Below are 24,669 nucleotides of genomic sequence, written 5' to 3' on the forward strand. Positions count from 1 at the left end.
GTGGATGTGCCTGGACATGCCAGAACATGTGCCGTGAGGCTTCATCACGGCGTTGCTTTGCGCCATGCGGCGCCGCTGCGACGTGCGAAGCCTTCTCTCCTCTTTCCATGACAAAAACTCCTGTAACAGTGGAATGTGCCGTTCATTTCCAAACTGGACGCTGTGTTTTATCCGGGACGTCATCTGACTAGCACAGGAATTGTGAAAAGAAGTGGACATCAGCACTTTTTCGGCACATTGAGACAGACGTGCGGAGGAATTCCGCCAGATACATTTTTTGAATGGTTTCCAGGTGCCAGTCTCTAACAGTTTCTGAAAAAATTCTGATGGAAAAAAAAAGCCCAAATCATTCCGCCATTTCCTGACAATGAAAATCCGCCGAGGGGGTGGACCACTCCTCACTCAAAGCCTGCTCACAGGCGAATGACGCAACGGAGAGGCATTGAAAAACTCACGCATGCGCACGAGGGTTCAATCTTGTCTGACGCAATCACACGTGATTCAAATCCATATGGTTTTTGAAAAAAATAATAAGGTCGGATACTTTTCTAATAGACCTCGTATATTGTTCAAATTCAGACAAGTCCGTCTAAATTGGTGGTTAAAACAGCTGCTGTACACACACACACACACACACACACACACACATTCTCAAAGTAAAAAAAAATACTTTTGTTGAAAACTTCATTGAAAAGAACACAAAGCAAAAGATGAAAAAAAATTCATCTTTTGCTTTGTGTTCCACTCTTTACTGTAAATCTTTACACTCACCCAGTGTAAAGATTTCCAAATTAGTCCCCAACAAAAAGAACCCCTCATGCACGCGTCACATGCACGCGTGATCGCAGTTGCGATCGCCACCCATGGAACGTTCCACTCGTCCTCACTTGGATCCACAGCCAGACATCATTTTCAAGTTCCACTCGGCCAGAGAATAATGTCCAGGTCCACCCTGCTCTCAGGTCCTGATCGCGCACGCGTAATGTACGATCGCAGCTTTTCCTTCAGCTCAGATTCTGTCAGGATTGTGGCAAATTAGATAGTCCATTAGCTCCTGAACATAGCGTTTTCTGAGTTTTTCCAATACGAGACATACATCTCCGTGTCCAGGCATGTCCATGATCACGGCAGCAGTAAACCAGCATCCTGTTACACAAACAGCATCACAACACTTTAAGTTCCAAAATCCGACAGACTCTGAAAAAGTTAAGACTTTTTGCTGTGAAATGTGTCATCTCCTCTGTAAATCTGAGCCACTGCTTTCAAAGAAAAGCTCAGAAGCTTCGTTATTGGACATAACTGCATTTGTTTTCCTCTGTCTGTCTGTTTGAGATGTTTCTGTTTGGCTATTAACTACGTCACACTCAAAGAAATGCCAAGAATTGCCGAGTGAGACATTTTCCAGAAATGCACCTGTTACCTTGCTTCGGGAGAGGAATAAAAGAACATCAGAAACCACTAATTATGAGCACATGTGCGCAGAGAGATTTACAATCATGAGTACTTTGATGTTGTGTTGCTAACTGGCATGTTAAAAAGTATGCGACATGTCCTTTAAGGCACACAGAGTAACGAGGTGCCTCGGTGTGTTTTGGACTTAAACACAAATGAACCAATCAGAGAGCAGGAGTGCAGCCGATCCTGGTACACTGTTATTTTCTTGGGGTGGAACAAAGTACTAGCTCGATAATTCAATACATAATTACATCACTGTTTACACTAATTATGCAGAAAGTAATTGTGATGAATGATTAATTTTAAAGAAGTACAAATTATAATCTTTGAAATGATCTCTTTCCCATTTGTATATTTTATAACCATCATTATTTCTTCCACGTTGACATTCCAGTGGTTGACGTTTCATGGTATCATGATACTCATTTCAAAAACAGTACCATTTGATAAAAGCCCCATGATACAGTTTTCACAACACACAATGCGTTGTTGTACCCCTAATATTTTGACAGTGGATGTGTGTATAACGTGTCAATACGTCTTTGTGGAAGGGTGCTCCCAAAGCTCCATGAGGTGAAGCATAAATAATAACAAAACAAATAACATATAATAACAAAATAAAAGTGTCGGTTTATTATCTAATAGGCCTCGTATATATATATATATATATATATATATATATATATATATATATATTTCAACTTAAAAGACTTGGTGCATAACATAAATCTTACACCGGTACTTTGATAATATCGTGAACTTTCATGGACCTCTCGCACTGTGTAAGTACCAGAAAACTACACTCAACTGTACTGTAGCTTTTTGCTGGTCAGTCTTGCAGTCGCCTTGCACTGTCACAACAGCAATGCTCCATCAGTCCACCTGGTCACACCTCATTTTAAGGCCAACATGCTTATGGGTGCATAAATACACTTATTTAACTGTGTCGGGGGAACTAGTGGTGAGAATTGAATTACACTGTGCAGAGGACATGGGCCTAAATTCCAAATTGCTCCATCTTTAAATCTTTCTTTGGTATTGGTGGCAAGATTAGCTTTCTAGCCAAAACATTTAGCCATGAGGGTGGTGACTGGACTAAAGTCATTGTCTGCAGTATTTGCTTTGTATTGATAGTCGTTTGTGTGTCCAGGTGCTGTCGGGGTGCTCTGGTTCTTCTTATGGGCCTGTCTGATCTATGACACTCCAAACAGCCACCCGCGGATCTCAGAGCAAGAGAGAGTCTACATCAACACCTCCCTAAAAAATGAGGTAACGCCAGCAAGCAGAGATTCTGAACCTTTCCAATGAGAAATTTTAGTTATCAGAAAATGAGATTCTGATGTTGTTGCTGTGGACAGATTTTATGCTTTAACAGAACAAACAAACAAGAAATGAAAAAGACTTGAAAACGATGAGAGACGTGTGTGGATGAAGTGCTAATTGTAACTGTGACAGTACAAGTGTGGTGTTCATAATGTCAGAGCATAAGTAGATGAAGTGGGTTGTTCATAAACCAAAGGGTTGGGTTTGATCTCCTAGTGTGGAAGACCTTTGAAATGTCCTTGCGTGAGAAATGTAATGCTTAAACAACCATTCACCCTACTGAGGTTTCAAATCCCGCAAAATCTCGCAAAACTTTGAAGAGTTCGCTGTTCTGCGAGATGTCAGTAACATTGAGAACTACATTGAGACGCTCTGATCAGGCTGCACTTTAACCGCTGCACATGGACAACACCATTAACATCGCAACATAACACTCTTTGTACGAGGTCTATTAGATAAGAAACCGACACTTTTATTTTTTTTTAACTATATGGATTTGAATGAAGTGCGATTACACCAATCATGTTTGAACCCTCGTGCGCATGCGTGAGTTTTTTCATGCGTGTCGGTGACGTCATTTCACTGTGGGCAGGCCTTGAGTGAGATGTGGTCCCGCCCTCTCGGCTGAATTCCTTTGTTTCACACGCTGCTCGAGACGGCGCGCGTTGCTTTATCAAAATTTTTTCTGGACCTGTGAGGAATATCCGAGTGGACACTGTTCGAGAAATTAAGCTGGTTTTCGGTGAAAAGTTTAACGGCTGATGAGAGATTATGGGGTGTTTCTGTCGGTGTAAGGACTTCCCACGGAGCGGGACGTTGCGCAGCGCTTCCAGGCGCCGTCGCCGGCCTGTTTCGACCTGAAAACATCCTAATTTAAGGCTTAATTCACCCAGGACGTCGTGAGAGGACAGAGAAGATTCAGAAGAGGCCGGCATGAGGACTTTATGCGGACATTCCACTGTTTAAGGACATTTTTTAATGAAAGACGTGCGCACAAATTCGCCGAGTCGTTTCCGTGACGACTCGGCGAACCTGTGTGCGCCGCGACAGGAAAAACACCTCCGTGTTGAAACCCATTCGTAAAATTCAGGCGGCTTTTGATGGCTTTCAACAAGTGAGTAACTGAGAAATCGTTTAACAGCTTGGGCATGTTCCAACTTGCCCGTTAAGGTTTCCAACGGAGGTGTTTTTCCTGTTGCGACCCCCCGCGGTCGGGTCCGGCCCGACATGCGACTCTGCCCGCACGTTCTTTCATTACAAAATGTCCGTTAACAATGGAATGTCCGAATAAACTCCTCATGCCAACTTCTTCTGAACGTTCTCTGTTCTCTGACGACTTCCTGGGTCAACAGAGCCTGAAATGTGGAAGTTTTCAACTTGAAACGGCGAGACGCTGCCGCATCGAAGCGCAGATCGCCGTCAGGCACCGTGGGCCGTCCTTACGGCGACACTACCAGACCAAAATCTCTCATCAGCCGTTAAACTTTTTACCGAAAACCAGCTGAATTTATCGAATGGTGTCCACTAAGTTGCACCTGACAGTTTTGAAAAAATTTTGATCAAACAAAGCAGCAGTCTCTGAGCCATTCCTAAACAATGAAAAAATCGACGAGAGGGTGGGCGACTCCTCACTCAAAGACTGCCCACAGGCGAATGACGTAACCGACAGGCGTGAAAAAACTCTCGCATGCCCACGAGGGTTCAAGCATGTCTGATATAATCACACGTTATTCAAATCCATATGGTTTTTGGAAAAAATAATAAGGTCGGATACTTTTCTAATAGACCTCGTATATTGTGCCTAAAATTCTATTGAATGTATTATCTGGATTTTTAGATGTTGTTATTGCTCAGGTTGTTTGTCAGTTATTTTCAGTGGGAATTGCTGCAATCGTTTTTGTCATCTGCAGGGACTTTAAAGCCTCACAACTGTTTGGTGGTGGTCAAAAAATATTTTTTCCTTTTTTCCAGTTTTTTCAGAACAGAGTGCCAATTATATTAAATGTAGGCTAGAAAAGCAATCGCAAACAAATTGTTTTTTAGAAGTAAGACAGGTTGGAGTTTCTTAAAATGTCAGGTTTGTTACATTTTTCTCAACTATGTAGTATTATTTTATAGGTTTAATTGTGTACACATTTCCAAATATCTATATTGATGTTTCCAAATATCCATATTGACGCCTCGTTGAAAGGAGCATTCCATCTTTCACCATTTTTCCCATTGAATTAATGAAAAAACATTCATTATTTGTTTTATATAATGGCTAAAATAGATCCTTGTCATTTGATAGTTTATTAATTTACAAACAAGAGAAAGGGACTTACATTTTTGTGTGTACCATTGGTGCTTTGATGTCAACAGACTCCAAACAGTCCAACACAAACTTTAAATATCAGTCCAATCCAGTCCAAAATTGTTCTCAGTCAACATGCAGAAACAGCCAGATAGCTCAAAAACAATCCTGGGGATGTAGTCCAAAACTGATGCCGTACACTGACTTTGTGTACAGGCTGCTGTCTGCTTTTATCAGTCAAGTGAAAAATTGCGACAGAAATGTGTCGAGCTCTTCATTCGACAGCGGTTCCACTTTACCAAGAGACATTCCAGCGAATACTGCAAATGCCTCCAGATGTCTTACGGCTAGGGATGCACCTCTAACACTTTTTTCCTAAGTACAAGTACGAGTACATACATTTGGGTACGCGTTGATACCGAGTACCAATATGAATACTTAATGATACCATTACAGTTTTATGATGATTTTGAAAACATGTTTTACTCATCAGTTGTTCCTTACTTTTTGACTATAACTGCTACCAATATCATTAGCTTTGTTTTTATTGACAAACATTTCACTTAAATCAAGTAACTTCACATTTTGACTGCAACAAATTGTCCTTTAACATTAACCATGTGTTTCTTAACAAACATGACCCTGGCAGACATCTCACTGAAATGTAGCCTGTGGACAAATATACAACACCAGGAACAGAACTGATACTGTCCATCACTAAGTTTACTTATGTCTGTCAGGGCTAAAAGCCCCTTTTGAAAATATGAAGGGCAGATTCTTTTTGATGAAAAGAAGCTTCTCTGCGTTATCAGCTGTGAGACTGTTTCTGTTTTTATCTACAATGTGTGACACTGAGTTAAACAGCCTCTGATTCTCCACAGTTTTTTTTAACTTGTAATTAATTACATACAGGTGACATACACAAATCTTCTTCTTCTTCTTCTTCTTTGTCTTTCGGCTGTTCCCGTTAGGGGTCGCCACAGCAGATCAATCATTTCCATCTCACCCTGTCCTCTGTATCTTCCTCTGTCACACCAACCACCTGCATGTCCTCTCTCAGCACATCCATGAACCTCCTCTTTGGTCTCCCGCTTCTCCTCCTGCCTGGTGGCTCCATCCTCAGTATCCTTCTCCCTATATACCCTGGGTCCCTCCTCTGCACATGTCCAAACCATCTCAATCTCGCCTCTCTGACTTTGTCTCCAAACCGTCCCACCTGAGCTGTCCCTCTGATATGTTCATTCCTAATCTTGTCCATTCTTGTCACTCCCAAAGAGAATCTCAACATCTTCAGCTCTGCCACCTCCAGCTCTGCCTCCTGTCTTTTTGTTAGTGCCACTGTCTCTAAACCATACAACATAGCTGGTCTCACTACTGTTTTGTAAACTTTCCCCTTCACCCTTGCTGATATTCTTCGGTCACAAATCACTCCTGCCACCTTTCTCCACCCACTCCACCCTGCCTGCACTCTCTTCTTCACCTCTCTACCACACTCTCCATTACTTTGAACAGTTGACCCCAAATATTTAAACTCATCTACTTTCACCACTTCTACTCCTTGTAACTGCACTATTCCACTGGGCTCCCTCTCATTCACACACATGTACTCAGTCTTGCTTCTACTGACTTTCATTCCCCTTCTCTCCAAAGCATATCTCCACTTCTCCAGACTAGACTCAACTTGCTCTCTACTCTCACTACAGATCACAATGTCATCTGCAAACATCATAGTCCATGGGGACTCCTGTCTGATCTCATCTGTCAACCTGTCCATCACCACTGCAAACAAGAAAGGACTCAGAGCTGATCCTTGGTGTAATCCCACCTCCACCTTGAATGAGTCTGTCATTCCGACTGCGCATCTCACCGCTGTCACACTATTCTTGTACATGTCCTGCACTACCCTAACATACTTCTCTGCCACTCCAGACTTCCTCATACAGTGCAACAACTCTTCTCTTGGCACCCTATCAGAAGCTTTTTCTAAGTCCACAAACACACAATGTAACTCTTTCTGTCCTTCTCTGTACTTTTCCAACAGTATTCTCAGAGCAAACATTGCATCTGTAGTGCTCTTTCTCTGCATGAAACCATATTGCTGCTCACAGATCTTCACCTGTTTTCTAAGCCTAGCTTCTACTACTCTTTCCCATAACTTCATGCTGTGGCTGATCAGCTTTATGCCTCTGTAGTTACTGCAGCTCTGCACATCACCCTTGTTCTTGAAAATAGGAACCAGCACACTTCGTCTCCACTCCTCAGGCATCCTCTCACTTTCCAAGATTTTATTAAACAATCTGGTTAGAAACTCTACTGCCATCTCTCCTAGACATTTCCATGCCTCCATTGGAATGTCATCTGGACCAACTGCCTTTCCACTCTTCATCCTCTTCATAGCAGCCCTCACTTCTTCCTTGCTAATCTCTTTTACTTCCTGATTTACTCTCACCACATCATCCAGCCTTTTCTCTCGCTCATTTTCTTTATTCATCAACTCTTCGAAATATTCCCTCCACCTTCTCAGCACACACTCCTCCTCACCTCACACCTGCTGCACATCCTTTCCAGCTCTGTCCCTTTGTCTGGCCAATCGGTACAAGTCCTTTTCTCCTTCCTTACTATTCAACTTCTTGTACAGCTCGCAATATGCCTTTTCCTTTGCTTTTGCCACTTCTCTTCTCGCCTTACGCCTCATCTCCTTGTACTCCTGTCTACTTTCTTCATCTCTCCGACTATCCCAAAACTTTTTCGCCAACCTCTTTCTCCTTATGTTTTCCTGGACCTCTTCATTCCACCACCAAGTCTCCTTGTCTTCCTTCCACTGTCCAGATGTCATACCCAGTACTGCCCTAGCTGTCTCCCTCACCACATCTGCAGTACTCTTCCAGTTGTCCAAAATTGCTTCCCCTCCAACTAGTGCTTCTCTCACCTGCTCGCTAAATTTCACACAACAGTCTTCCTCCTTCAGCTTCCACCATCTGATCCTTTGTTGAGCTCTCACTCTCTTCTTCTTCTTTACCTCTAAAGTCATCCTACAAACAACCATCCTATGCTGTCTAGTGACACTCTCTCCTGCTACCACCTTACAGTCTGTGATTTCTTTTAGCTCGCATCTCCTATAAAGAATGTAGTCCACCTGTGTGCACCTTCCTCCACTCTTATATGTTACCCTGTGCTCCTCCCTTTTCTTAAAGTAGGTATTCACCACAGCCATTTCCATCCTTTTGCAAAATCAACTACCATCTGTCCTTCCCCATTCCTATCCTTGATACCATATCTACCCATTACTTCCTCATCACCTCTGTTCCCTTCACCAACATGCCCATTGAAGTCTGCTCCTATCACCACTCTTTCATGCTTGGGCACACTCTCCACCACCTCATCTAACACACTCCAGAAATCTTCTTTCTCCTTCATCTCACAACCTACCTGTGGGGCATATGCACTGATGATAGTCATCATCACCCCTTCAATTTCCAACTTCACACTCATCACCCTGTCAGACACTCTCTTAACCTCCAACACACTTTTAACATACTCTTCCTTTAAAATGACCCCAACACCATTTCTCTTCCTGTCCTCACCATGGTACAACAACTTGTACCCACCGCCGATGCTCCTGCTCTTACTTCCCTTCCACTTGGTCTCTTGCACACACAATATGTCTACCTTTCTCCTCTCCATCATATCAGCCAGCTCTCTCCCTTTACCAGTCATACTACCAACATTCAAAGTCCCCACTCTCATTTCCACCCTTCTAGTTTTCTTCTTCTCCCGCTGTTCGTGGCAGCGTTTTCCTCCTCTTCTTCGTCGTCTTCGCCCAGTAGTAGCCCAATTTCCACCGGCACCCTGTTGGGCAATAGCACCGGTGGCGGACGTTGTTAACCCAGGCCGCGACCGATCCGGTATGGGAATTCGATTCTGAGTCTGCATAGTTGGGTTGGCTTGTTTTACGCCGGATGCCCTTCCTGACGCAACCCTCCTCATTTATCCGGGCTTGGGACCGGCACTCAGAATGTACTGGCTGCACACCCCATGTGGCTGAGTTAGGTGACATACACAAATACAAACCGTAAATGATTTTTTTTCCGAAGGTGGAACGTAAATATTGAGCACTGCATCATGTGCATACACAGTGTTGCGCAGCGTCTCCGCTCCACATAACCACAAAACTAAGTAATTTTAACTTTTTTTTTTTCTTTGTGGATCATGGGATAATTTCATTGTGTGCAAACAGAATCGCCTGATGGCTGTGGTAACTGAGATGTTAACGAGGTGCAGGGACTCTTTCAACTTGTGGAACTTGTGGCGCAAAGTGCAACCTTTGTGGGGGAGAGGAGGTTCCACTGACTGCGCCACAGACACCCAACAAATGGATTACACCTGTAGCAGACTGAGCCGGTCTCACATTGGCCTGGACAGCCACACCAGGGGCTGCGAGTCAGCCACCTGATGGACAACCTCCATCGCTGAAACCGTGATCTGACGGCGCTTCTGTGGTGCAAAGTGCGTTGTCACAGAGGAATAGAGAAAGTGAAATGAAGTTTATAGGATTTACAGAAAGTGTGCAGTAATTCTTTAAACAAAATTAGGCAGATGCATAAATTTGAGCACCCCAACAGAAAAATTACATCAATATTTAGTAGATCCTCCTTTTGCAGAAATAACAGCCTCTAAACGCTTCCTATAGCTTCCAATGAGAGTCTGGTTTCTGGTTGAAGGTATTTTGGACCATTCTTCTTTACAAAACATCGCAGGTTTGTTGGTTTTTGAGCATGGACAGCCCGCTTAAAATCACACTACAGATTTTCAATAATATTCAGGTCTGGGGACTGAGATGACCATTCCAGAACAATGTACTTGTTCCTCTGCATGAATGCCTTAGTAGATTTTGAGCAGTGTTTAGGGTCATTTTCTTGTTGAAAGATCCAGCCCCAGCACAACTTCAGCTTTGTCGCTAATTCATGAACACTATACTCAAGAATCTGCTGATACTGACTGGAATCCATGTGACCCTCAACTTTAACAAGATTCCCGGTACCTGCACTGGCCACACAGCCCCACAGCATGATGGAACCACCTCCAAATTTTACTGTAGGTAGCAAGTGTTTTTCTTGGAATGCTGTGTTCTTTTTCTGCCATGCATACCGCCCCTTATGTCCAAATAACTCAATTTTAGTTGAATCAGTCCACAGTACCTTATTCCAAAATGAAGCTGGCTTGTCCAAATGTTCTTTAGCATACCTCAAGTGACTTTGTTTGTGGCGTGTACGCAGAAAAGGCTTCCTTTGCATTACAGCATCATACGGCATCTCTTTGTGCAAAGTGCACTGTATAGTTGAACGATGCACAGAGACACTATCTGCAGCAAGATCATGTTGTAGGTCTTTGGAGCAGGTCTGTGGGTTGACTATGACTGTTCTCACCATCCTTCGCTTCAGCTTATCTGAGATTTTTCTTGGCGTGCCACTTCGGGGCTTAACTAGTACTGTGCCTGTGGTCTTCCATCTCCTCACTGTGTTCCTCACTGGAAACTGACAGCTGAAATCACTGAGATAGCTTTTTGTATCCTTCCCCTAAACCATGATGTCACAGACTGAGCTGTGATGCTTACGCAGTCAATAGCGTGTGGGCAGCAATTAGTTGGTAGTTAACAACTATGCTGCATGGACGCTGACTGTGTTTCACGGGTCATCCAGCTGTATGTATTGTTCTCATTTTCCTGGTTCATTATTTATTGTCAGTAATCATCATTGCCATAACTTTTACCTAGTATTGTGACTAGGAGTGCGGGGAAAGGCCTACCGGCATCTCTTATGTTGCAAAGTGTTTGTTTTCACCGCGTTTCAAAACGTGTATTTGATACCGTTACTCATTACCAAAGTTCATCTGTTTTAGTGATCTTTAAAACACTGGTAAAACATTTCTGTAACAGTTTAAGCTTACTCACCAGGGTTGCTGGTATGCAGGCGCTTCCTTGTTTAGGGCAAACTGAGTGAATGGTCCATTCAGTGTAAATACCGGGGTTGGGCGGAGTGAACTATTTTAGACAGGGGTGTTTTATCTGGTCATGTTCATATTCCATTTTATTATGCTTAGAGGGGGTTTTGGTTAAAGGAAATGGTGTTGGGTGTTTATATATTTTGTGTGTATTTCTTTGGGTTGTTATTTTGTGCTTATGTTATTGTTATTTAGTTGATTGATTTATTTTGTGAATGGAATTTACCTGTGGGAGGGGCTGTTACTCTGAAAAGGGCTCAGAGCCTCAGTTGTGGGGAGAACATCGGAGGGGAAGGTTGTGTTTCAGTGAACGTGTATGTAAGTGGTGGCCCAGAGTCTTTGATAGATATAGTCTTGCTCATTTGTTTTTGATGTCCATCTTGGGATGCACTGTAAATATCTGCATTTTTGGAAGAAGAAAAATAAAAGAAACGTTTTTAGTTGGGAAAACTCTCTCTTGGCCACTCCGTCGCCGGTCATCCTGCTACACATGATGTTGAACAATGTTTGTTTTCAGGTCATTTGAGAGTTGTTTAGAGGCTCCCATGTTGCCACTCATTAGAAGAGATGCAAAGAGGGGAAACATTTGCAAATTGCCACCTTAAATACCCTTTCTCATGATTGGATTCACCTGTGTAAGGAGGTCAAGGGTCAATGAGCTTACCAAACCAATTTTGTGTTCCAATAATTAATTAGTGCTAAATGTATTCAAATCAATAAAATGACAAGGGTGCCCAAATTTATGCACCTGATGATACTCAGTTATACATGCCGATAACTGCTGGTAATCTCATTCACATAAAATCCTTAGAAGATTGCCTTGCAGCAGTGAGAAGTTGGATGTCTAGAAACTTCCTACTTTTAAACTCTGATAAGACTGAAATGATGGTTCTTGGTCCAGTGAGACATCGGCATCAATTTGACCAGTTAACGCTCAGCCTCGGCTCGTGTGTCATACAGCACACTGACAAAGTGAGGAACCTTGGGGTAATTTTTGATCCTTCATTGTCCTTTGGCCTCCACATTACAAATATTACTAGGACTGCTTTCTTCCACCTGCGAAATATTGCGAAGATTTGTCCCATCCTGTCTATGGCTGATGCTGAGACCCTGATCCATGCATTTATCTCTTCTAGATTGGACTACTGCAATGTTCTATTTTCTGGTTTACCGCAGTCTTGCATTAGGGGTCTCCAATTGGTTCAAAATGCTGCAGCCAGAGTTTTGACACTAAGCAGAAAGTTTGACCACATTACACCCATTTTGGCATCCCTTCACTGGCTTCCTGTCCCAGTGAGATCAGATTTTAAGGTTCTGCTACTAACCTATAAAATTATTCATGGACTGGCACCTCCCTACCTAGCTGACCTAATTAAACCTTACGTACTGGCCCGGGCTTTACGTTCTCAGGGTGCAGGACTACTTTGTGTCCCTAAGGTGAATAAGAAGTCTGCGGGTCACAGAGCTTTCTCTTATTGTGCCCGTTCTGTGGAATGATCTCCCTGTGTCAGTAAAACAGATTCTGTGGAGTTTTCCAAGTCCAGACTTAAGACGCACTTATTTTCCCTTTCATATGGCTAGCATACTGGTACAGTTTTGTTTTATGCTTTTTACTCTTTTAATTCATTTATTAGTAATTGGAGTGGGCCACGGCCTCAACCTTACCTAAATTCTGGGTCATTTAGTGACGTTTAGGGCTAGTGGCCGGCGATCACCTTAGTATTTCTCTGTTTTTCATGTTGTTTAATGCTGACAAATTATACAGTATTTTTTGTCTTTCTGATGTCTGATTCTGTTTTTTTTTTTTCTCTCTGTTTAAGGTGCAGCTCCATCCAGAAATGGGGGTTGTATTTGTGCTGGCGATCCTCCTGTTCTGTGTGCCAATAGCATTTATTGTATATTTGTCCGTGAATTGTTCTGTAATTTATGTTTGTAGCATGGCCCAAGCAGAGTGTCACCCCTTTGAGTCTGGTCTGCTAAATTAGCCACATCATTGTTTCAGCTGCAATGTTCAAAATGTATGAAAAAAGTAGCAACCTATAGTCCCGAAATTATGGAGCGTGTGTGTGAAAATCCCCCATTGAGAGGTTGACATCACGCTGCTGTAAAGGGATATTGGGTGTCGTAGTATCGATGTTTTATGATTACAAGTAAATGAATACGGTATCTGGCCGACACCTGGTATCGGGATCGGTGCATCCCTACTTACGGCGTACTGGATTTGTTTTTTAGTGTTAGAAGAATGAGCAGCTCCCACCGTGTTTGTTTTTAAGATGAGCGCCGTTGCTGCTAGTGTGAGCGCGTGTGGTGGTCACAGCATGCAGTAACACAAATTGTATAGTACCAGATTCATACGTTATATAGCACTATTGCACGGTAAGTGGAACACAGTGGCAAGTGGTTTGAATCATCCATGTCACATGACATGCAAACCTCTAATCAAATGACAAGGATCTGTTCAGCCGTTATATAATTGTCTTTATTTCACCGTAATTTTTGCACTGTTAGCACTTTTTGTTTGAACACATATTTTAAATAAATCAACTATTTTTGCATTTATCTCAGCCTGTGGACTTTTTTGTGGCTTTCCAGCCCATCCAGTTTGATGTTTGAGTATCTTATTTGCGATACATTCTAAGATGTCACACACCTCACCAGACTCAAATAAGTTCTTTCAGTTTCTCCTTTTTTCCCCTCTGGGTTGCCTCATGTTGAATTGGTACAGGTTTTGTGACTGGTGTCCCTTCCTCATGCAACTTCACATTGAACCTAGAACCTTCCCTTTTGGAAGCAAGTGCACTGACCACGACCACCTGGCTGCTTTGTCTGCCTTCAGTGTAATAATGGTAACATTAATTAAGGGCCTACAAACCAGGAGTGGAGACAGTGTTTTAAAGTCCTGTCCTCCTTAAGAATTTGTCACGTTGACGCACTTGGAAAATAGAGACTTGAATGAAATTGTCCAAATTGACCATATTCATTTGTTAGCTTGTTATTGTGTCTTTGTTAAATTACTGTTCTAAATTTCAGGTGTTAGATGCATGAATCAGGTATTTATCGATTGATTATTTTGTCGGGTTATTTTTGGAACAGCTCTCCAGCTCAGACGGTCACGTCCCGTGGCGAGCCATAGCAACATCCATGCCACTGTGGGCCATCGTGGCGGCTCACTTCTCCTACAACTGGACCTTCTACACTCTCCTCACCCTGCTGCCAACCTACATGAATGAAATACTGGGCTTCAGCATAAAGCAGGTGGCACCATTTTCATCAACAGCCACATGTGCACATATTTGAATCTACACAGTTGGGTTTATACCTATTAGGACAGTGGAATCTTTTTCTTGTCTTTAAAATCCTTCTCTCCTATTTGTACTAATTGATGGAAGTTCTTTAACAAACGTATAATTAAAATCTAAAATTTTCATCACCTGTGTAACTGTTTTCTGTGGCTAACAGAATGGTGTCCTGTCAGCGCTGCCTTACCTGGGCTGTGCGGTGATGGCCGTGATAAGTGGACAGGTGGCTGATTACCTGAGAGAAAAATGGCTTTACCCCACCGTCACCGTCAGAAAGGCCATCACCCTCATTGGTAAAAGACATACATGTACACTTACCAAACGGTTTAGTCTGTGCTTCTTGCTCGTACCGGGTTTGATCCCCTTATGCTTCATCTTTCAGAGATTAGTTAGCATCATACAGTTGCCGCACCGCCACCATCTTGAATGCAGTACAGAATGGATCCATGCTTTCAGGTTGTTTTTGCCAAGTTCTGACCCAACCATCTGAATGTCGAAGCAGAAATCAAAAATCATCACACCAGGCCATATTTTTCCCAATGTCCCATTTTCCAGTTGTGGTGAGCTGTGCTCACTACTACCATAGTTTCCTGTTCGTAGCTGATAGAAGGTAGTGCGTTCCACATTCAGAGATGCTCCTCTGAATACCTTGATTGTAACAAGTTATTTGAGTTATTGGTGCTTTCGTATCAGCTCAAACCAGTCCGCCATTAACGGTGTAGGGGTTTTTTTTGTTGTTGTTGTTCAGAGAAGCACTTCTTGCTGGATGTTTCTTCTTTCTGAAACATTTCTCTGGAAACCCTGGAGATGGTTGTGCATGAAACTCCCAACAGATTAACAGCTTGCGGACTACTCAACCAGCCCGTCTGGCACCAGCAACCAAGTCACATTCAGAGTCATTTAGGTCGCTGTTCTTTCCCTGTTCTGATACTTGGTTTGAACTACAGCAGGTCCCCTTAACCATGTCCACATTTCTCAATGCAATGAGTTTCTGCAGTGTGATTGGCTGATAAAATATTTGCTTTAATGAGCAGCTGAGCACACTGAATATATGTCTTCCAGTTGTCAAGATTGTCCTGCCCTGGTGCAGAGGTGTAACCTTACAGAGGCGGCTGCTCATGTCTGTTTGTGTGTTTGCGTAGGTATGGTCGGGCCGGCGGTGTTCCTGGTGGCAACGGGATACACAGGCTGTAACTACGTTGCAGCTTTGGCCTTCCTCACCATCTCCTCCTCACTGGGCGGAGTTTCATCCTCTGGATTCAGCATCAACCACCTTGATATCGCCCCCTCGTAAGTCCAACTCCTGAAACTGAAAAATGTACAGGAAAGCAGAGGTTTAGCATTTTCTGTTTTAATCAGTATGTTTATTGGTTTTCAGCTATTACAAAAACTAAAAACCCTACTACAAAATTGCACGTGTATGACATAGATGCATACATACATAAACCACATCTGAGATGATTATGTTGTTTACCAAATTAAACCCCTGTACATATTTTCTCCAATACACACACTTTGAACAACATGAGCAATAAAAACAAAATAGTAAGGAAAAAAAATGGTTATTTTTACTAAAAGCACCTGAGGCCATGAGAGTCCATCCAGGTGCTATAAGTCAGTCCTCTGAGTTTATAGGTCATATACCGCAATCATGTAGACTGTGAAGTTGCCCTACTCGAGCCTCGCTCATTAATTGAGATAAATCATTGTTCTTTATATATTGTTAGAGGAGCAGATAACATGGGTTTTACAGCAGAATTGTACAAATGCTGCTACAAGCGCCAAATTTGGCATGAATCCAAAGGTAGTACCTACCAAATCTAGTTAACGTGCCACTAGAAAATTAAAGATTGTGGCCTTTTTTCCAAGATGGCTGCCAAATTAACCTACCAAAAATTACTTTTTGAATGAAAACGCTCCTATCACAATGGACCTGTTTTACAGCATCAGTGAAATTCAAGATGGCGTCTAATTTCAAGTCCTTTTTTTTTCTCTTACAAAATGTCGTTATTTATTTGATTTGTGTGACCTTAATATCAAATTGTAGGATTTGGGCACGCCGGATTTAATTTTTCATGATCCAGCAACAATATGGCACTCTTAGTGGAATAAATTGCAGTTTGAACATGTTGAATACAGATATTAAAAATAACAACACAATATACGAGGGCTGTTAATAAAGTATAGGTCCTTTTTATTTTTTTCAAAAACTATATGGATTTCATTCATATGTTTTTACGTCAGACATGCTTGAACCCTCGTGCGCATGCGTGAGTTTTTCCACACCTGTCGGTGACGTCATCCGCCTGTGAGCACTCCTTGTGGGAGGAGTCGTCCAGCCCCTCGTCGGAATTCCTTTGTCTGAGAAGTTGCTGAGACACTGGTGCTTTGTTTGATCAAAATTTTTTCTAAACCTGTGAGGCACATCGAAGTGGACATGGTTCGCGCGTCGGGACGCAGCCGGCGCGGTGCGGCAGCAGAGGAAAAACACCTCCGTGTTGATAACCATTTGTAAAATCCAGGCGGCTTTTGATGGCTTTCAGTGGAGTGAGTATCTGAGAAATTGTTTAACAGTTGGGCATGTTTCAACTTGTCCTTAAGGCTTCCAACGGAGGTGTTTTTCCTGTGGCGGAGCGTCGCGGACGCTGCAATCCGTCCGCACATCTTTCATTAAAAAAATCTCCTTTAACGGTGGAATATCCAGATAAAATGCTGAAACCGACTTCTTCTGAAACTTCTCTCTTCTCTCACGACATCCTGGATCAATAGAGCCTGAAATGTGGAGGTTTTCAGCTTGAAACAGGCTGACGACGGCGCCTGGGAGCGCTGCGCGATGTCCCGTTCCGTGGGAAGTCCTTAATGCGACAGTATCACCTCAAAATCTCTCATCAGCCGTTAAAATTTTCATCGAAAACCAGCTTAATTTTTCGAACCGTGTCCACTTCAATGTGCCTCACAGGTTTAGAAAAAATTTTGATCAAACAAAGCGCCAGTCTCTCAGCAACTTCTCAGACAAAGGAATTCCGACGAGGGGCTGGACGACTCCTCCCACAAGGAGTGCTCACAGGCGAATGACGTCACCGACAGGCGTGGAAAAACTCACGCATGCGCACGAGGGTTCAAGCATGTCTGACGTAAAAACATATGAATGAAATCTGTATAGTTTTTGAAAAAAATAAAAAGGACCTATACTTTATTGACAGACCTCGTATTCAACACTGAACACTTTTTCATAGGCCGACATGCAGACGCTTCAAGACAATTAAAACTTTCAAAACGTGCTGGGTGGAAACCATTAATAGTGAATGTAATAAACTTCACTCTAACTTGACACATATGCATAATAAATACCACAAATACCAAATATAATAAGATGCAGTTTGGCTTCAATATCATTTTAACCCATCAAACAAGAGTATTCCTGTGCAAAACACGATTTTCGCTAGGTTATTTTGGCAGCCATCTTGAATTTTTAAGTGGCCAATTGACCAGATATGCTTGGTAATATCATGGAAATCACCATGCCACATTTGGTGCTTGTATCACCAAATGCACGGTTTTTCCATTGTCTGCTCCACTATGTATCATCACCACATTTTTTATTTATTTATTTATTTGGAAAGCTCTTGTTAATCTTTCGAAATGTAATGTAATTCTTTCCAGTTCTGGCCTTAACCTACATGCACACAGCATGTTTGGTACAAAATGGCCTAAATACCTCAGATGAGTCATAGAACAAACAAGTTTCTAATGTATTTCATGACAAACCCTCTTCAACAACACATTGACTGGCCTTTGTTAAGCTTCACATCCATGACAGTGTCTGCAAAACAGTTATAGCAGACAAATTTACACAATGTGACAAAGAAGCATCAACCTTTAAACTGATGGCTTTTCAAAAGGAGGTCAGAATTTTTGTTTTTTTAACCCATGGCTGCATGCAGGAATATTTTATTATTCTACTCAGATCTTTACTTGGTTCAGCATTTTATTTTATTCAGAGTATTTAATGTTTCCTTCATTTGTCATTGCAGGTATGCTGGAATACTGCTGGGCATCACAAACACCTTTGCGACCATTCCAGGCATGGTGGGACCTGTCATCGCAAGTGCCCTGACCGCAGATGTAAGAAATGTGCACATGCCCCATTAATTAACGATCCATGTTATAAAGTAGAACTGTCCACATCTGAGTCAAAGGACCTGAGTGTCATGCTAACCGATATTAACCAGTCTTTGATCTGAAAGCCATAACTTCTGGATGCGATTGATTAAACATCTCTCTTCAACTGGACACAAGACAAAGCAACTGGCATAATGTTTACAAATTTTATTTACATATGTACAGGTACAAACAAATATGACTGAGATTTTGACAATATGGGTAATTCTTCATAGTTTTATTGCTGAGATGACATGTTGATGATGAGACTTCAAAAGCAGGGAAAAAGGAAAGAATGAGGCACTTAATATAGAAATTAATAAGAATAAACCTGGTTGGAAATTAATGGTGAATTTTGGATTTACGAAATACTGTTATTTTTATTAAAAAATTAGGTAAAGAAAGCCACATTGCGTCACTGACAGCAGATACCATCAGAATACTTGAAGGTTCACTTATCTGGGTCTTTTGGATCAGGTGGAGTGAAGACCTCCGTCGAGGTACAACCCTCTGGGTCTTCCCAAATGACTACAGGCATGCAGACTGCAGCTTCCAAAACTTGTGGAAGAAAAGGTTCAAGAGTTGGCAAAGGAAGAATTTGGAGACTCACAACTTTGCTCTTAATTGGAAAAACTCAGCTAGGAAGTTGTCTTCAAAGCTTCAAATCTCAGATGACTAGAATCGTGCTTAAAAAAAATAAAATAAAATAAAAACAACAAAAGTTAGGGAACAAAAAGAAGCACACCCGATCAGACTGCACGGGGGAACCAATCAGACTGCGACCAGCACTTAAAAGTTGAAGGAGTCACAGCGCTTCTTTCGTTCACGGCAGCGTTTACCACAGTCATCAGTCGACTCAACAGCAGTCTGCACGCAATGAAAATAAATCCTATGATCAACCAAGACCAAAACAATATAAAATAAAATCTTGTTAAATTACTCAGTTTTGCCTCTTTGTGGAGACGCTGTGCGACAGCGCAAACCCAGCCAGACTTGACTGTTCTGACCCTCACTACACCGTGCAGTACTGACCTGAACCACTCGTTGGAAACAGGTCATCTTACGTAGGCTAAATCATCAAGGTGTGACAGCTGCACAATTTAGTAGACGTACGCCAGCATGTGGCAGCATTTTTAAGATGGTCGGCATACGCAGGCTAAATCGTCAAGCTGTGACAGGGCCAATAAATTAAGGAAAGAGTACTTGGGTGTTGACATTTCCTGGCACCAGTTTAGCTTAGCAAAACATCTTGATGTCACTTTAAGGTCCAGGCTTAGGATTGTCCAGTTCAATGCACATTGTGAAAGGGGTGCGGGCTTTTGGTGCCTGACACCAAGTCGAATGATAACACAGTCATTCACCTTAAGATGTTTCTGCATTCGAAATGTCTGGAGAATCAGTTTTCTGTTAAAAGTGGAAAATTAATGAATCCAACTGTTGATTTTGTAAAGATATGTCTGTGGCCATATTGACTGCACATGTATGCCCGCTACCTTCTTTGAATTGTCCTGGGACGTTCTTGTTTACCAGGCTCCAGGTGCCTCATGGGATAGTGTTGTATAGTCTGTTTGAGCACTACAGAAGTAGTAGGTCATCTCTGTACCGTTACTGTGCCACTACTATTCCATATTGAGTATTTGGATACCCAGAGTAATGTACTGCTATGTAGTAAACTAGTATGAGTATTCGAATGTAGCCATAATCTGCTGTCAGAGGAATTGTTGATTATTTTGCTGTTGATCGGCGGTAGTTCTCCCATGTCGGCAGCTAACAACTTTAACTTCGAACATCTTCGCCTCTTGACGTGAACAGATCGACCGTTACTTTGGCTTCATGGTCGACTAAGTGTTTTATCACTAAAATACTAAATGCTAACATTTGGCACTAGCAGGGGGTGTGCACATTCCACCCTGAAAAAAAAAAAATTAAACATACTTTGTCAACTTTCAAAGTAAGAAAGAAAAATTTCAAGCCTGTTAACACAGTGAATTCGTTATCATCACATAAACTCACGACTGTGTGATTTGTTATCTAGAAAACGATACCAGAATGGCAGATTGTCTTCTACATTGCTGCTGCCATCAACCTGTGTGGAGCAACAATTTTCACCTTGTTTGGACAAGGGAACGTACAACAGTGGGCCATCCTGAAGCTGTAGACAAGAACTCAACTCAACTCATCACAGGTTCATTCACAGCGGCGCCAGTGCTTCTTAAAGTGAAATGACCTGTAACGGCCACCGCCGCCTGAAGAATATTCGTTACCTTCGGCTGGACCAGCAGCTGTTTCCTTGGACACAAAATCATCTCAGATGAGCAAAACAATTGCACAACAAGTGAGGGAAGCTGATTCTGTAAGAGGGAATATAGCCAAAATTAAGAAGTGAAATTGTACATTATAGTCACTGTTTAGCTCATGGTGGGAGTTCAGGTTCGCCAGCTCGCTTTACTCGCCGGATACATTTCTTTTGATTTGTAATGGTTTTTATGTTTTTATATCTCAGCTAAAGTCTCTTGATTTTATGTAATCTTATTTTTTTTAATGTCTGCATTGTTTTTTTATACCTTAAAGGAAGATTTTCTTTCTTTAACAGCTGATACCGACGTTGTTCGGGTTTACTCGAAAAGCCACAAACTAGACATTTTTTTTTTATTTGGGGAAATGCCTCATTGTAGCTTTTTAAAGGGACCTGTATGTAATTAATTGTATGCAAGGGGCTTTCTAGGGGGGCAGCATGGTAGATTAGTGGTGAGTGGTGTTACCTCACAGCAAGAAGGTTATGGGATCGCGTCCCTTGTGGGCCTTTCTGTGTGGAATTTGCATCTTCCCCCCATGTTTGTGTGGGTTCCCTCCGGGTGCTCCGGCTTCCTCCCCCTTCCAAAGACATGCCAGTTAGGTGGAGTGGAAACTTTTAAATTGACTGCAGGTCAATTTAAAAGTTCACACCTCTCACCCCATGACTGCTGGGATGGAGTCCAGCCCCGCCATGACCCTTGATTGGAGTAGGCTGGTATGGGGATGGATGGGTTGTCTTGGGGAGAAAAAAGAAGAGTATGACGGCTGTATTGATGGTGAGGGACTGACATTTTGAGATGAAAATGGTGCATTCTGAGGGTACCTGAGGGCCAGAATTATTATTTCTTATGTTCCTCCTCAGAGGTGAGACAGTAACTTTAAAAAGTAAAGATTGCACTTTTCCAAGGTCTCCTTTGACCTTCTTTGATAAAAATGTACTTTAGAAGACAGCGAGAGTCTTGCTCTGCGTCAGCTGATCCTGTAAGAATCAGCTGTGTGGAAATCTTGCAGGAATATGTTAAGATGCAGAACAACACCAGGTGATCCCAGATGGTGACACAGTCTGATGAACACCACCGTGCCATCGGAGCTACGTGAAATCAAAGCACTATAAGCTGTATGGCTTTTGGCCATGATTTTTTGGAGTTTTGGGGTAATTACGTTGTTTCTGTCAACCAGGGGCATTGTTTTAGCATGTTATGACTGACATCTATGGATAAATTTGCATTTGGATAAGAAACCACATGTCTCAAGTATGAGGGTGCAGCGCCCTGTTCCCTGGTTTTATTAAACCTGTGGTAGAGTTAAGGGAATTTCTTTGCTTGTGTTTTTGTACAACATCTACAGTCTTCAGGTTGTGTCCTACTCACCTCTACAGACGAGTTAGTCATGATGCACATTAGTCTTCATTGGTGGATTAAAAAAATAATTTCTTTAGAGCCACAGTACCTGTCCATAAAATAAAAATGGTTTCGGTATGCAACATGAGCACTTAATATGTACAGCTGCAGGTTTATGGTATTGTTTACAGAATGTGCATGTGTGATGGTTAACGGTGCATCTTCTGTACACCACAAATTCAACTAGGGCAACTAGGTAGATCTTAGTCCAATTCAAATGTCCACCAGTGCACCACCTCATAGATGTTGAAGCACGTTCCCCCTGAGTGTGTGAGGGTTCAGGGCTGTCCCAATCAGCAAGTGTACAAGGACCCTCACGCCAGCACTTCCTTAAACCAGTGTTTTTGTGGACTTTACCAAACCTCACATCGTTGTGATGCTAAACACCTGGGGAAGCCTGGAAATATAAAAACAGTAATGTATACATAATATTTCAACTCAATACAAATTAATATTTGAACCAGACACTGCAAGTGTCCTTGCACTCAGTCACTTTCCAGGTGATGCATTTTAAATCTGTGAGGGTCAGAGGTCAGGACTGAGGTGTGGACACTGGGATTGGGCCATAGAGATGTTAAAGAAACCAAAGGGAAGCATTTTGGGCCATTTTTCCTTGTACACATTTCTGATGCTGCTAGAGTTTGTTGAGAGTAAAGATGCCAACTAAAATTTGCCCTAATCATCACTGTATCATCTATAGATGATGCAAACATTTTACAATCCTTCATTAAAAAATATTTGGAATCTTCACACAGAGGATGTTCAACCTGCTTTCTTATTTTATAAACAAATTACAGTTACTGTATAACAAAGGTGGAGGTAATAAGTACTTTATATAATATGTTGCCTTCCAGAGCCATAAAATTAAAAAAAAATTGGAATCGCTGTCCCTTGTACCTGCAACAAATGCTGGCAGGTATCTAAAAATACTAATTAGTGTACTGTTAACGCTTACAGACCTCAACGAGCTGTCTGACTTGGTGAATTGAAAGGAAACACTGCCATTTTTCTTGTAGTCATGGATGGACATATATATGTGAGTGTGTGTCCTTTGTCAGTGTTTTTAGTGTTTTATTTCAATGTTTTTGTTTGACTTACATGGATGTTTGAGATGTTTGTCCTGTTTTACTGCAAACAAATCTACCTTCAGGTAAATGGTAAATGGACTGCATTTATATAGCGCTTTTCCATCTGCATCAGACGCTCAAAGCGCTTTACAATTATGCCTCACATTCACCCCAATGTCCGGGTGCTGCCATACAAGGCACTCACTACACACCGGGAGCAATGTAGTGATTTTCCAGTCAGGCGGGGATTTGAACCCATGATCTTCTGGACTCAAGCCCAACACATTAACCACTAGACCATCGCCTCCCCTTACAAATAAAGTCACTTGAACCCGATATACCCCAGTTTGCAGGGCCTTTAATTACGGTAAATCTTGTTATTGTAATGAATGTCATATTGTTTTCCACATCAGTTAGAGGAAAATAATTAGAGAATCACCCAAAAGTAAACTTTGCTGCTGTTTCCTGTGAATCAAACTACACCAGTTAGCAGATTTCAGTGAATCTTCATATAATGGGAAAATATTATAGACATCTTCAATGGGAGATAATTGGATTGATCTCAGATCTTAAGTTTGAGGTGGTTTCACAAAGTCAAAATGTTGAGCTGTTAGACATTTATCATATCTGTGGTTTGTTTGCTAAGAAGTAAAAGATTTGAGGTAAACGTCCTCTAGCTGTGGCTGATTTCATGTTTGTTTGTTTTGTTTTTTATTTGCCAGAAGTTGTATCGGAGCCAACCAGTGTCATGATGCACATTTATAAATCTTGCTTGATTAGAAACATAAGCAATTAATATTGCTGTTAAATGTCAAATAAATAGTGTTATAATCGATATTAACAGTGTACACAGAATTAGCACTTTGTGCCGATTCTCAGGTATCTCATTGGCTGAAAAGAATGTTTTGCATTTTACTTGTTTACTGATCTTGATATTGATTAAAGTTTATATCAAATAGAAACTAGATTGTAAGTTTTCCAACTAGAGCTGCAAACTAATAATTATTTTCATAATTGATGAGTAAATGTCCATAAAATATCAGAAAACAATGAAAACAATTACCAATTGATGATCAAAACAGTTGTAGATTGATTTTTGACTGTTATTGAAATGTTGCTGCTCTGTTTGGAACAGGGTGGTAAACATTGCATTTCAGTGTTTGATTGTATCGGATCTTAAAAATGGTTTCTGTCCCTTAAACATAAACAGCAGGTTCCATCATCATTGATGATGTGACGCACACGTGCCTTATGACATCATCAAAACAATCTCGCTCTGAGAGGAAGCGTGTAAACTATTCCTCGTTGTTGTTGGTGTCTACGTGCTAATTGATGATGTTGTATCATGTCGTCTGCAGTACTTAAGTTCCATCAAG

The 24,669-nt window shown here is 41.8% G+C and overlaps 1 protein-coding gene and 1 long non-coding RNA gene across 4 annotated transcripts in view; one reads left to right on the forward strand and one right to left on the reverse strand.

Moving 5' to 3' along the window:
* The window catches only part of slc17a5 (solute carrier family 17 member 5), a 54,810-nt gene that overhangs the window by 29,951 nt on the left and 190 nt on the right, over positions 1-24,669 (forward strand). The window contains exons 6-12 of one of the 3 annotated variants that reach the window (XM_034185400.1): positions 2,606-2,724; positions 14,165-14,326; positions 14,531-14,663; positions 15,513-15,660; positions 18,405-18,495; positions 20,567-20,715; positions 20,777-24,630. In XM_034185400.1, coding sequence (XP_034041291.1) covers positions 2,606-2,724; positions 14,165-14,326; positions 14,531-14,663; positions 15,513-15,660; positions 18,405-18,495; positions 20,567-20,689 — 776 coding nt within the window. In that variant the 3' untranslated portion in view covers positions 20,690-20,715; positions 20,777-24,630. Of the gene's footprint in view, positions 1-2,605; positions 2,725-14,164; positions 14,327-14,530; positions 14,664-15,512; positions 15,687-18,404; positions 18,496-20,544; positions 20,716-20,776; positions 24,631-24,669 lie in introns of those variants that run through there. The other 2 variants (XM_034185402.1, XM_034185401.1) reach the window with 2 other exon arrangements.
* On the reverse strand, positions 7,358-15,432 carry LOC117523791. The gene is made up of 3 exons (XR_004564622.1): positions 14,783-15,432; positions 13,718-13,721; positions 7,358-7,368 (listed from the first exon to the last, which is right to left on the reverse strand). It is a non-coding gene; the product is annotated as an uncharacterized LOC117523791 (long non-coding RNA).

Source organism: Thalassophryne amazonica, chromosome 13 (genome assembly GCF_902500255.1).
Source record: "Thalassophryne amazonica chromosome 13, fThaAma1.1, whole genome shotgun sequence".
In the NCBI taxonomy this organism is placed as follows: Eukaryota; Metazoa; Chordata; class Actinopteri; order Batrachoidiformes; family Batrachoididae; genus Thalassophryne; species Thalassophryne amazonica.